The sequence below is a fragment of the Nannobrachium achirus genome (assembly GCF_963921795.1).
Source record: "Nannobrachium achirus genome assembly, chromosome: 1".
Classification (NCBI taxonomy): domain Eukaryota; kingdom Metazoa; phylum Chordata; class Actinopteri; order Myctophiformes; family Myctophidae; genus Nannobrachium; species Nannobrachium achirus.
This window is the reverse complement of record NC_137810.1, coordinates 4392472-4407810: the sequence shown is the minus strand read 5'-3', so window position 1 is coordinate 4407810 and position 15339 is coordinate 4392472. Positions and strand designations below refer to the sequence as shown.

General features: G+C 41.6%; 1 protein-coding gene across 1 annotated transcript in view; it reads left to right on the top strand.

The window, feature by feature from the left end:
* The window catches only part of LOC308307236 (NACHT, LRR and PYD domains-containing protein 3-like), a gene marked incomplete at its 5' end in the record, with an annotated part of 86942 nt that overhangs the window by 62744 nt on the left and 8859 nt on the right, over window positions 1-15339 (top strand). Inside the window, 6 exons of the mRNA XM_080752409.1 lie at window positions 1709-1807; window positions 2970-3083; window positions 3807-3920; window positions 10837-11069; window positions 11726-13487; window positions 14131-14313. Coding sequence (XP_080608535.1) covers window positions 1709-1807; window positions 2970-3083; window positions 3807-3920; window positions 10837-11069; window positions 11726-13487; window positions 14131-14313 — 2505 coding nt within the window. The remainder of the gene's footprint in view (window positions 1-1708; window positions 1808-2969; window positions 3084-3806; window positions 3921-10836; window positions 11070-11725; window positions 13488-14130; window positions 14314-15339) is intronic.

Here is a 15339-nt window from a genome sequence, read left to right as displayed (position 1 = left end):
CCATAGAAGAAGAGAGTTGTGACACACTCGTTCTAGATTGTTCCAAACATTGAATCCATTCTTACAATGGGAGTCATATACGTCTTAACACTTGGGTGACTGAAAATGAAAAACTACCACTCCGCCTGCATTTATCGTTCATTTTGACCGTTTAATTCTCTCCATTTTGGCCCAGGAGCGCAACACCTCTTCCCCCTGCTGCCAGCGGGGGTTCTATTGTCTTCCAAATGTGAATTAGCATTTCAATTGACCTCTCAAATACGCTCGCTTTCAATGTTAACTTCATGGTTTAGCAGAAAAAACAGGCTTGGGAAAATGACACTATATAAACGCTAAGGATTTCTGAGACCTTCACAGGGAGAGTTATTGCACTTTGCAATCTCAAAATCGGCCTAAGAGACCGGTAGTCACCGATGTGTTAAATCCTACTATCCTACAAGACTTTTCACCTCCTACTTTCACCTCAATACACAACACAACCACACTAATGGACTAGTAAAATAATAATAATGTTCTATTGTCAAACCTACAGTAATGTATCAAATCACTTCATGGTCAGTGGGGAACTTTGACAATTTAATCGTGTTGAATTGTGTTTTTCTTTTGTGTGTGTGTGTGTGTGTGTGTGTGTGTGCGTGTGTGCGTGTGTGCGTGTGTGTGTGTGTGTGTGTGTTTGTTTGTGTGTGTTTTTAATTCCAGAAGTGTTGACCACAGAGCAAGGTCTCCAACACCCAGCTGTGTGTCTATGAAGAGTGACCGCTCTAAAGGACTTGGGCCCGTCTTCAGTAATGAACCTGGACCTCCACACACACAGTAAGATCACTGATCTCTGTGAACTTCAACTGGAAAGACACAAACAATGTGTTGTATCTGCTCACAATGTAGACAGCAGTAGAGTATCTTCACTGTCATCTGTAGTTAACTTTAATCCAGTTATTCTTAGGTTGTCTTGGACATGCACCGAGGTAGAGTAAAACATAAACTGTACTCAAGTAAAAATGTTATTACTTTAAAATAATAATGGCTTGAGAATAAAAGTATATAGTGAGAATACCATTGCAAAAATACGGGTAATAATAATAATAATAATAATACTTGTGTCACTGGTCTTGGTAATTCAACACATAAGCACGCTCACGCACGTACAGACACGTCCTTTTTAAAGTTTCAACCACCCAAACAAATTGCGAATATATTTGTTCTACAAGCTCTCAACGCTCAGCTTGTAGATCCACTATTTTAGAAGTGGGGCCTAAGTGGCAATTTTGTCTCTTTTTTTTTTTGCCTTCCCCATTTCTTTCTGAAATTACGCCTCTGATTTAGCGTCAGTAGTTGAGAATACAATGTACCTGTCAAAGGTTGCTACACAGCTTATCTGTGAAGCAAGCCTAAAGTTTGGTATTTCACCCACTGAGGACCCTCAAAACAATAGAGAGACAAAAGCAATTTATGATTACATTTACTATTTTAGGTCTGGGAAATGTCCACAATCAATACAGTATTAAGACTCATCAGACTCAATGTGAAAGGTTTCCATGTTGACAATTATTTGTATTTGATGAAAAAAATGCAGATGAAAACTATGGACTCTGTGTTCAAGATTAGTTTTACTTATAAGGTAGCATAATAATAAAAGATAAGAAACTAAAATAATCATCTGCATGCTAATTGTGGTGTATCTTTATGATTCCAGAAGTGTTGACCACAGAGCAGAGTCTCCAACACCCAGCTGTGTGTCTATGAAGAGTGACACGTCTAAAGCAGAAAATCCCAACTTCAGTAATGAACCTGGACCTCCACACACAAAGTAAGATCACTGATCTCAACTGGAAAGACACAAACAATGTGTTGTATCTGCTCACAATGTAGACAGTAGTAGAGTATCTCACTGTCAGCTGTAGTGATCTTTGATTTTTAGGTTGTCTTGGACATAGCGTATCCCTAGACTGTACTCAAGGAAAAGTTTTGTTACTTTAAAATAATGACTCGAGTAGAAGTAAAAGTATCTAGTGAAAATACTACTGAAGTGCTGACTTACTTTATACAAGATAGACGATCTACAAGCTTACATGACATGGTGTGAGCTTGTAGATCTGCTAGTTTTGCTGAATGTTCACACAGGTCTTCAGTAATGAACCAAGACCTCCACACACAAAGTAAGATCACCTACGTACAGTTTATCTGTGTTCAACTTGAAGGACACAAACAATGTGTTGTATCTGCTCACAATGTAGACAGTAGTAGAGTATCTCACTGTCAGCTGTAGTGAACTTTAATCCAGTTATTCTTAGGTTGTCTTGGACATGCACCGAGATAGAGTAAAAAATAAACTGTAGTAAAAAGTAAAATGTTATTACTTTAAAATAATAATGGCTTGACAATAACAGTATCTAGTGAGAATACCACTGCAAAGAAATATATATAATAATAATAATACTTGTGTCAGTGGTCATGGTAATTCAACACACGCACGCACACAAGCACGCTCACACACGTACCCACGCTCGCGCGCATGCATGTACGCACGCACACAGACACACACTCCTGTCATGCAAAAATAGCAGATCTACAAATACTACTGAAGTACTGACTTACTTCATACAAAATAGACGATCTACAAGCTTACATGACATGGTGTGAGCTTGTAGATCTGCTAGTTTTGCTGAATGTTCACCCAGGTGTTAAATAATGAGAATTAAATGGAAGCCGTTGTTCTTGTATGAATTTAAAATAAAACTAGGTTTGAAATCTCCAAACCTGCCTACTGATGGTGAAACTGGTTCACTGGACAGGTTGTTTGTACCGTCCATTTCTGAACCACTATCACTCTGAGGACGTTGAAGTGTTTTATTCTTCAGAGTAGAGAGTTCATAGAAGAGATGTTTGACTAGAAGTGTGTGTGGATTCCACATGGATTGTATGATTGAATATAAATACATTAAACAATGTTCATCCTCTCTTTCTACCAGGGTTGATCAGCACAGAGCAGAGTCTCCAACACCCAGCTGTGTCTCCATGAAGAGTGACTGGTCCATGATTAGACCTATTCTCTTCAAAGATGGACACCACTCTACTGATCACAGGTCAGAATGTAAAACACAATGAATGATTTAGTTGTTATCAAACTCTACTGAGCACAGATCACCAGGTTTATAAATGGTCTGGCTCTTATTACTTTAGTTTTAAATTATGAATAGGTTGTGATCGTTTTAATAATGTTTATTTATGACTGTTTACCACAGAGCAGAATCTCCAACACCCAGCTGTGTGTCAATGAGGAGTGACCGCTCTAAATTTACTATTGTACATTTTGTGTCTTAGGAATGCGACAAATACAAAAAAATACTATTGAACTCAATTCTCTGTGACATGAGTAATCAATAGAACAAAAGTCATGTTGGGGTGAACTACTCCTTTAAGTGGCAATTTATTGTTTTGCCATCCCCATTTCTTTCTGAAATTACACCTCTTATTTAGCATCAGTAGTTGAGAATACAATGCGCCTGTCAAAGGTTGCTACACAGCCAATCTGTCAAGCAAGCCTAAAGTTTTTGTATTTCACCCATTGAGGACCCTCCAAACAATAGAGAGACAAAAGTCCACAATCAATACAGTTAATAAGACTCATCAGACTCAATGTGCAAGGTTTCAATGTTGACAATTATTTGTATTTGATGAAGAAATGCACATGAAAACTATGGACTCAGTGTTCAAGATTAGTTTTAATTATAAGGTAGCATAATAATAAAAAAAGAAACTAAAATAGTCATCCATATGCTAATTGTGGTGTATCTTTATGATTCCAGAAGTGTTGACCACAGAGCAGAGTCTCCAACACCCAGCTGTGTGTCTATGAAGAGTGACACGTCTAAAGCAGAAAATCCCAACTTCAGTAATGAACCTGGACCTCCACACACAAAGTAAGATCACTGATCTCAACTGGAAAGACACAAACAATGTGTTGTATCTGCTCACAATGTAGACAGTAGTAGAGTATCTCACTGTCAGCTAAAGTGATCTTTGATTTTTAGGTTGTCTTGGACATAGCGTAGCCCTAGACTGTACTCAAGGAAAAGTATTGTTACTTTAAAATAATGACTCGAGTAGAAGTAAAAGTATCTAGTGAAAATACTAAGTACTAGACGATCTACAAGCTTACATGACATGGTGTGAGCTTGTAGATCTGCTAGTTTTGCTGAATGCTCACCCAGGTGTTAAATAATGAGAATTAAATGTAAGCCGTTGTTCTTGTATGAATTTAAAATAAAACTAGGTTTGAAATCTCCAAACCTTCCTACTGATGGTGAAACTGGTTGGCACTGGGCAAACTCTACTGAGCACAGATCACCAGGTTTATAAATGGTCTGGCTCTTATTACTTTAGTTTTAAATTATGAATAGGTTGTAATCGTTTTAATAATGTTTATTTATGACTGTTTTATGACTCTACTACTGCTCACAATGTAGACAGTAGTAGAGTATCTTCACTGTCATCTGTAGTGATCTTTAATCCAGTTATTCTTAGGTTGTCTTGGACATGCACCGAGGTAGAGTAGCACTAAACTGTACTCAAGTAAAAATGTTATTACTTTAAAATAATAATGGCTTGGGAATAAAAGTATATAGTGAGAATACCACTGCAAAGAAATATATATATAATAATAATACTTGTGTCACTGGTCATGGTAATTCAACACACGCACGCACACAAGCACGCTCACACACGTACCCGCTAGGGTTGGGTATCGTCAGCGATACTTTTAATGGTATCGATCGCATGACGTCGATACTATCGAGTATCGGTTCACGTAAAAACGAACGATACCTTGTTTCGATACTCTTGAACACACCCCTGGCCGGTCGCATCTACCTACCTACTGTGACAATAGCCAACAATAGCCTATAATTTTTATTATTATGATGATTATCCAACGTCTATACTCTCCGCTCCACCACACTGTGTGATCATCATCATCATCACCTCTACTCTCCATCTCTCCCGCAGCAGCGAGAGTGAAGTCCCCACTCTTTCCGTGTTGAAGTTAAACACCTAAAGCCTTTCTGTATTGTAGGCTGTCATAAATATGATTGGCAATCGCGGGATGCGTAGATACATGTGTCTGTACTTCTGACCGTCTGGAAAAAGTAATGGATCGGTTGAAAGAAACAAACGTTTTAAGCACTAGTTTCGCCAGCCACTGTCAGGCAGCGAGACAGCCTGCCTCTGTGTCTGTGACTGTGAGTCCATGCTCTGCGTTCATGTGCGCTGTGCGGTAGCGCGTTCATGTGCGTTCATGTGCGTTCATGTGCGCTGTGCGGTAGCGCGTTCATGTGCGTTCATGTGCGTTCATGTGCGCTGTGCGGTAGCGCGTTCATGTGCGTTCATGTGCGTTCATGTGCGCTGTGCGGTAGCGCGTTCATGTGCGTTCATGTGCGTTCATGTGCGCTGTGCGGTAGCGCGTTCATGTGCGTTCATGTGCGTTCATGTGCGCTGTGCGGTAGCGCGTTCATGTGCGTTCATGTGCGTTCATGTGCGCTGTGCGGTAGCGCGTTCATGTGCGTTCATGTGCGTTCATGTGCGCTGTGCGGTAGCGCGTTCATGTGCGTTCATGTGCGTTCATGTGCGCTGTGCGGTAGCGCGTTCATGTGCGTTCATGTGCGTTCATGTGCGCTGTGCGGTAGCGCGTTCATGTGCGTTCATGTGCGTTCATGTGCGCTGTGCGGTAGCGCGTTCATGTGCGTTCATGTGCGTTCATGTGCGCTGTGCGGTAGCGCGTTCATGTGCGTTCATGTGCGCTGTGCGGTAGCGCGTTCATGTGCGTTCATGTGCGCTGTGCGGTAGCGCGTTCATGTGCGTTCATGTGCGCTGTGCGGTAGCGCGTTCACGTTCAACACGGAGGTGCATTCAACAGCGCAACTGTGCAAGTCAAGTGTTCAAGGTAATAATCAAGTGATCGAGGTAATAATAAGAAAAACTAAGATAAGGTAAGATAATAATAATAAAACAGTATCAATAGCCTAGCTGTAAAAAGTATGTGTATATTCTATTGTAGACAAACACTATAATTATGCATAGCCAACTACTCTACTACCAGGCCTACTTAACATGGAAATGGCTGAATAACTGGCTTAATTAACCTATTGTGGTGTGTAAAATAGCCCTTAGAAAAAGGCCAATAATAATTATAATAATAATAATAATAATAAATAAAAAGTATCGAAAATGGTATCGAAAAAGGTATCGTATCGATTCCCAGGTATCGAAAAAAGTATCCTATCGATTCAAAGGTGAACGATACCCATCCCTTGTACCCGCGCTCGCATGCACGCGCGTACGGCCGTACGCACGCACACAGACACACACTCCTGTCATGCAAAAATAGCAGATCTAAGCTCACAATACCTTGCTTCATGATGCTTTGTGAGCTTGTAGATCTGCTATTTTCTTGTCCAAATCCTTTCAGGTTCAAATGGTTATGTTTGTCTCTAGGTTATATTAAAGCAATAAACCACAAGAGGCGAGTGGTTACCGGGGTAGTATACACCGGCTGAGAGGCGTTGGGAAACACGAGGCGCAGCCGAGTGTTTCCGACCCTCTCAGCCGGTGTATACTACCCCGGTAACCACAAGCCTTGTGTGGCTTATTGCTTTTCTAAAACGGTCACAATATTGCAACATGAAAATCATAGACATGTACCAATTAAAACTGTTCTATTTCACTAATAATACACAATAAGGTCTGCTCTGCAAGAAAGTATTTCCCGGCTAGGCTGCAGAAACAACACAGGTGCAGATAATTGGTGCACTGTGGAACACTGTGGAAAGAAATAACGCACCTGGGTTTGATGTAAACTGATTCAAGGTGTGGGTTATGTATGCGATAAGGTCTTGCTGCGCGGTCATTATGGCTTATATGGACACGACGGGGTAATAATTCCCCGAGGCGGAGCCGAGGGGAATTATCAGCCCGAAGTGTCCATATAAGCCATAATGACCAAGCAGCAAGACCTTATAGCACTTATTACCCGGCTAATACATACAATTAATAATTTGACTCAAAACTAAAATCAAAACAAAGTGTTTCCTTGTTTACAGACGGCTGAAAGTGTGTCCCCCCGAGCGCAACACGGTCGCCTTGGAAAACAAGGAAGTGCTGATCAAATAGAAACCATTTATGTTACTGCGTCGTCTATTTCTCGCCTCAAATGTTTTTAAAGACATTCTTCAGAGCAACGTTTGGTTGTAAATGTCGCTGTGTGTTTGTTTACATGGCTGACATGTTGGATACGGCACGAAATCCACGCAGTGCAGCCTGAATACAGCAGCTGCTCTGAGCCGTTGATTAGGCAGCGGTGAATTATAGAGCGGAGCGGTCATTATACGCTCATAATTCACCGCTGATTTCAGCGCTCGACCAATCAGAATCAAGCATTCAACCAAGCCGGGTAATAAAGTCTCATATACCACATCAACCAGCCATTCAGAATCAAGGAATGGAACTAGCCGTTTTAGAAAAATATTTAACCTATAAAAAGAGCACATCACTCATGATAAATGCTGTGTTAACGAACACACATGTTTTATTATGCCTTCCTGTGAGAGTGTTTATGTCCTGGTGCCAGATGCATTCTGGGAAGTAGGATATCAGCAGAAAGTCCACTAGTTGCACCCAGAGCCTTAGAAGAAGAGAGTTGCGACACGCTTTGATCTCGCCGCTCGTTCTAGATTGTTTCAAACATTGAATCCATTCTTACAATCGGAGTCATATACGTCTTAAATCCTACTATCCTACCAGACAATACTTTCACCTCAAGACTAGTAAAATAATATGTTCTATTGTCAAACCTACAGTAATGTATCAAATCACTTCATGGTCAGTGGAGAACTTTGACACTATTGATCACTGTGAACTTCAACTGGAAAGACACAAACAATGTCTGGTATCTGCTCACAATGAAGACAGTACAGTAGTAGATACATAAATGCTCTGGCTCTTAGTAGTTTAGTAGTTTATTATACTTTAAACTGTTAGTGTTGTAGTTATGGTTATCAGTTTATGATGGTATTAATAGTGTGTCTTTTCAGTTGTTACTCAGCATAGTGAACATACTGTCCAAAGTACATGAGATAGATTTAATGTTATTCATGTTCTCAGAATGATACATATAGACAGACAGACAGACAGGTTATAGGAGTGTAATAACTTAACATTTACAGGCCAAATAAGAATCATGAATATAGACAGATTTCCGTACGGTGCCCTGTAGAGGGCGCTGCTGTCATTACTGTGGTGTAAACCACAGCCAGTGGAGGAGTAGAAGTAAATGATAAAGAATGCGAAATACTAAGTACAAATACTCAAACTTGTACTAAAGTACAGTAAATATAGGCTACAAGGTACTTTACACTACTGTTTACACCACAGCTAAATTAGACCCTCCAGAAAAACGCGGGCAAAAATCCTTGATTATGCGGGCTAAAATCCTTGATTTTGCGGGCAAAAATCCTTGATTATGCTGTGAATTATGCAGGGTTTTTGTGTGAATTTATGCGATGACAATGCGAAACTATGCGAAATATGCGGGAACTTGTGAAAGTTGCGATTAAATGCGAAATTATGCGAAATATGCGGGAACTTAAACAACATATTTATAGCCTATATACAGTATATATACATATTATAATAAAAATAATATTATTTTTATTATGGTTTAATTAATTAACTATTAATTAAACCACTTTAATATACAGTACACTGGCTATTTGGAAATAGACAATCTACAAGCTCACAACATCACTAAGTAGTCATCAGAGTAGTCAAAACACGAATTTAAGGGTCCTTGAGTGAATTGAGAAATGCAAAACAGACTTTTTTGACTGCCTTTCATTATTTTCAAGGCAAAAAAGCAAACCTCTGTCAAATATCTGCAATTTAATTACCTTAATGTGCTAAATCAAGGCAAAAATAATTACCCTATGGCCTATGCGATTGCTAAGGATACAGCTCACTGCTAAAGCAAAACTCTGGTTTATTTATGTGGTTTTGCTCTCTAAAGGGATTTAAGGGATTAAAATGTTATACATTCAATTGCTGTTCCTATCCATCCATGGAATACTGCGTGCTACTTTTTTTCGGAGAGGTGCTCGTTTGCTTTGAACGGCAACGACACAACGTTTCAAACGGAGTACAATGGAGACCTCAAAACAAGTAGGATAAACTTTAATTTGTCGTTTCTTGAAGTTTGAGGACCAAGGAAGAGTGTGTTATTCTAGCGTCACGTTGGCGAGGGCCAACGCTCATACCGTATAGCCTACATTATGCCTGCATCTCTCTCTGTCTGCCTGCAGTTCTCACGGTGCAGCGTGCACGCAATCGCACGGCACACACACACACACACACACACACACACACACACACACACACACAGAGAGAGAGAGAGGAGCCACGTGTTTCTCAGCGCATCATTGTTTTGCTTCTGTTTTGTGTCTGAACGTGATTGAACGGTGAAGCATGACTATACTTTTATGCGAAAAAGTGCGGGGATTGTGAAATCAAGCGATGCCCGCATATTTCGCATATTTTCCGCGGAAATATGCGAAATATGCGGTGAATATGCGGGGATTGTGAAATCATGCGAGCCCCCGCATAATCAGCGGCATTTATTGATTATTGCGGGAAATTCTGCGATCGCATAATCGCGTTTTTCTGGAGGGTGTAGCTAATGGCGGCAACACTCTCAATAGATTGGTCTATATAAGTGCATGACATCGTGGACACTATTATAACAACTCCAAGCTGTATAGAAATACCCGTATTTTCACAAGGAATATAGTCATAATACATAATATAAATAAATATCCTTCTCGGGGCTGCTCACGGGGAATTCCCGGGGACCACCGACTCCTGGTGCTCCAGAACGGATGCAAAAGTGGTGGCGCCCCCAGTGGAGGACCCCCTCCACTGCAGCTCACATAAAATGCCGTAACTCGGGCTAGGAGCGTCCGGGAGAGCCGGGGCCGGTACCTATTCGTCCGTCAAGGCAACGCGGAGACCCCACCCCTCATTTCTCACATGCCCCTCTTCTAGCGCCACGATGAGGCCGATTCTTGCAAAACACATTTTTGGACACTGCTCCTACAATTTTTGCCCTAAAATCACGCAAATCGGTACACAGTATGTCTACACTCATCCCATCAACATGAATCTCTCCCATATAGCGCCACCTCCAGGCCGATTTTTAAAAACACATTTTTGGACACTGCTCCTACAGATTTTGCCCTAAAAACACGAAAATCACTACACAGTATGTCTACACTCATGTCATCAACATGGATCAGGAAGATTTTGGCAAAACACATTTTTGCCCTATTTGTGGAGATAAGTGACCTACGGTCGCTTATCTCCCGATTAGGGAGTCTTACTGGTCATAATAAATAAATATCCTTCTATCCAGCAGGACTATAGTCATAATAAAGAATACAAATAAATATCATTCTATCCACCAGGACTATAGTCATAATAAATAATATAAATAAATATCCTTCTATCCATCAGGACTATAGTCATAATAAATAATATAAATAAATATCCTTCTATCCATCAGGACTATAGTCATAATAAATAATATAAATACATATCCTTCTATCCATCAGGACTATAGTCATAATAAATAATATAAATAAATATCCTTCTATCCATCAGGACTATAGCCATAATAAATAATATAAATAAATATCCTTCTATGCACCAGGACTATAGCCATAATAAATAATATAAATAAATATCCTTCTATCCAGCAGGACTATAGCCATAATAAATAATTCTTCTCCTCCACAGGAAGAGGAAGAGGGTGTGTGTTGTGACAGAGCAGGCGTCCAGGTGTTCAGTGTGTGAGGAGGTTCTGACAGATCCAGTCTCTAGCAGCTGTGGACACTGGTTCTGCAGACAGTGCATCACCTCATACTGGGAGCAGTCTGCTCCAACAGGACACCATGACTGTCCCCAGTGTGGAAAGATCTTCAGGACCAGACGTAGACTGAAGACACCCAGTCACACCAGCAGTGGACACAGTAAGACTGGACACAATGTACACTAATTAGCATTGACTGCCCCGGAAAAAAAGTTGTTTTTGCGATGACTGACATTTTCTTACCCTTTAGCGTGGGCGTGTCCATCATGCACGATGTTGCACGGATCATGCACGCTGTGGTCCGTTCCAGATTACAATGTTAATTACTTTAATTCTGACCGAAGGTTGCAGTTTACTATGTGAAACGGCACATGCCGACTCTGTCCGTCTGGGGTTTGCCGCTCTGACATCACTGTGATGTCAGGGGAACCACTCTAACAGAATCCCTTTTATGCCCATACACTTCATATGGGCATGCCCATATATGGAGGCCACATTGGCACATACTACACTCCATATATGGGTACCAGGGGTCTCCATATATGGGTAACTGGTCCGATATACATCACTGGCCAGATGGCAAAGACATGTCTATTTGTGTAGCTAATGTTGACAAAAATCACACTTTATTTTCCGTGCATTCTTTTTTTCTTGTTTTTTGTAACACTAATGTGTGTACACAGCTGTAAGCATGTAAAGTTATAAATTCAACTGAATGTTTAAAATGTCTTCATTGTCTTCTCATAGCAGGTGTCAGTGTGCAGGAGGATTTAAAGGTTTATAAGATCACTTTGAACAGTCTGGATCGTGTGACAGACGTCACTGAAGTGCCCTCCCTCAGCAGCATCTTCACAGCGCTCTACATCACAGTGGGAGAGAGTGAAGGGGTTAATAACCAACATGAGGTCTACCAGCTTGAGACGCTCTCCAAGAAGAACACCCTCCATGACCAACCAATCAACTGCTGTGACATCTTTAAGCCCCTCCTCCTTGGCAGAGAGACACCAATCAGAAGAGTTCTGACCAAGGGAGTCGCTGGCATTGGAAAAACCTTCTCTGTGCGTAAGGTCGCTCTGGACTGGGCAAAGGGTTTGGAAAATCAAGATGTCATTCTCCTGGTTCCCTTCTCATTCCGGGAGCTGAACTTGGTCAGAGATGAGCAGCACAGTCTTCTCTCACTGATCCATGTTTTCCATCCAACGTTGAAGAAGGTCACAGCAGAGCAGCTCGCTGTCTGGAAGGTTGGCTTCATCTTTGATGGTTTGGATGAAAGCAGGTTGTCCTTCAACTTCAACAATGACATCATCTCTGATGTCACAGTGACATCATCAGTGGACGGGCTGCTGACAAACCTCATCGAGGGGAATCTGCTCCCATTGGCTCTCATCTGGATAACCACCAGACCTGCAGCAGCCAATCAGATCCCTCCTGCATATGTTGACCTGGTGACAGAAGTACGAGGGTTCACCGACCCCCAGAAGGAGGAGTTCTTCAGGAAGAGATTCAGTGATGAGGAGCTGGCCAGCAGAATCATCTCACACATGAAGACGTCAAAGAGCCTCCACATCATGTGTCACATCCCAGTCTTCTGTTGGATCAGCGCTACCGTTCTGGAGGACATGGTGAAGACAGACGAGACAGGACAGCTGCCCACGACCCTGACTGCCATGTGCTGCCACTTCCTGTCGGTCCAGACAAAGAGGAAGGAGCTGAAGTATGATGAGCCTCATCGGGGGAAAACAAGAAACAAGAAAGGAAACAGAAAAGAGAAAGAGAATCAAAAGAAGATCATGAAGAAGGACAGGGAGGTTCTTCTGAAGCTGGGCAGGCTGGCGTTTGAACATCTGGAGAAAGGCAGCATCATGTTCTACCAAGAAGACCTGGAAGAGTGTGGTCTGGATGTGAAAGACGCCTCGCTGTACTCAGGAGTGTGCACAGAGATCTTCAAAAGAGAGGGCGTGCTCTTCCAGAGAGCAGTCTACTGCTTTGTTCATCTGATCATCCAGGAGTTTCTGGCTGCAGTCTACCTGTTCCACTGTTTCACACAGAAGAACATGGAGGTCCTGAAGACATTCCTGGGACGTGACGAATTTGAACGTGAATACAAAAGTGACTCCTTGGAGGACTTCCTGGACTCAGCCAACAGTAAAGCCATAGAGAGTAAGAATGGTCACCTGGACCTGTTTCTCCGCTTCCTTCATGGTCTCTCACTGCCGTCCAACCAGAGTCTGTTAGGAGGTCTACTGGTTCAGACACAGTACAGCCCAGAGAGCATCCAGAGAGCCATCAGCAACCTGAAGGAGATGAATCATGACGATGCCTCTCCTGACAGATGTATCAACATCTTCCACTGTTTGATGGAGATGAACGACCACTCAGTGCATCAGGAGATCCAACAGTACCTGAAGTCAGGGGACAGATCAAAGACAGAACTGTCTCCAACCCAGTGTTCAGCTCTGGCCCACATGCTGCAGATGTCAGAGGATGTTCTGGAGGAGTTGGACCTGGACAAATACAACACATCAGAGGAGGGCCGACGCAGACTCATCCCAGCTGTGAGGAACAGCAGAAAGGCTCGGTTAGTAGTCATGTGAATAGAAAACTTAGAACAGAAACAATGTACTGTACCTTCACACCACTACACTATAACTAAACATGATAGTTAGATCAACAGTGATACGCGCACACGCACGCACGCACGCACGCACACACCCTCAAAGTTACAACGGCCAATCTAAGGCAAAAGGGTGACAGCTTTTTCTGTGGCTGGCCCAGCTCTCTGGAACAGCCTTCCATCAGACTTAAAACACACCTCTTCACCCTAGCATTTGAGCCCTAGACCCCTCCCTCCCTGTGCCTTTTATCTGTCATTGTTTTATATCTTAAATGTTTTGTTTTTATAGCTGTTCTTACAAGGTTTTAAATGTTTACAAATGTTTCGATTGTTTTTGCTTTGTATTGTATTTGTTTTACTGCGTTCTCATGATGTACAGCACTTTGGTCAACCTGGTTGTTTTTAAATCTGCTTTATAAATAAATGGACTTGACGTGTGTGTGTGTGTGTGTGTGTGTGTGTGTGTGTGTGTGTGTGTGTGTGTGTGTGTGTGTGTGTGTGTGTGTGTGTGTGTGTGTGTGTGTGTGTGTGTGTGTGTGTGTGTGTGTGTGTGTGTGTGTGTGTGTGTGTGTGTGAACGTGGTCTGATTGACCACCTCTAATTACAGACTTGTTGGCTTTGGTACTGGCCTCCAGAAGGAACACATGGAAGTTGTGTCTTCAGCTCTCAGTTCTAATCCATCCCATCTGAGACACCTGGACTTAAGTTCCAACGACCTGGACCACCTGGATCTACTGGATCTACTCTGTGCTGCACTCAAAAGTCCTCATTGTAGACTGGAGACTCTACGGTGAGATTAATTTACAATCATTATTTCTATCAGTGATTTATCATGTGATTATAATATGAATATTGTGGCATGAATAATGTTGATATCATAGTAACACACATTGGCTGGGATAATGAGGAGGTACAGTAACTACAGTATGTACATGTTCACTAAATTCACTCAAACTACTCAAAGACTGTCTGTCTGTAGGGTGTCGCTCTCCATTCCGACATGTCGCCACTCCGAAAATGACTTCTTATTGTCGGAGTGGCGACACTTCCATAGGGGTTAAGTTTAGGGTTAGGGTTAGAGATAGGGTTAGTGTCGGAAAGGAGACATGTCGGAGTGGCGGGGTGTAACCCTGTATCAGGGTAAAAAAAATCCAAGTGGTAATATCACAATGCAGCTCTGTTACTAGTAAAAGTAATAAAAACACTTTATTACCAAATACTCAATATGCAGAATTCCCCCTTTTTATGTTTTAAAAATTTGCAATAATCTAAATCAGATCTGAAGTAAATGGTTACTAAAGTTTTCAAATAATTAATGACTAAAACTTACAGTATTTGCCTCTATAGATGTAGTGCAGTAGAAGTATAAAATATACAAAGTTGACATAATCAAGTAAAGTAAATAAAGTAAACTAAACTTGTACTTAAGTACAGAAGTTGAGTAAATGTACTTAGTTCCATTCCACCACTGGTCTGTATCGTCTCTTTCTCCAGCAGATGTCCTTCCTGTGTCTGTGACATCAGCAGTTATCAGCTTCACTTGTCTTCAACTGTCCATCAATTGACCTTTGACCTGTTAGGTCTTATGTGTATAATGAAGCAATAAGCCACAAGAGGCATGTGGTTACCCAGTATTTTATAACGTCTGAAAGGCGTGGTGAGACACGAAGCCAAGCCGAGTGTCTCCAACCCTCTCAGCCGTTATAAAATACAGGTAACCACATGCCTCGCGTGGCTTCTTGCTTTTCTAAAACGGTTGCAATATGGCAACATGAAAAATCATAGACATGTACCAATTAAAACTGTTCTATTTCAC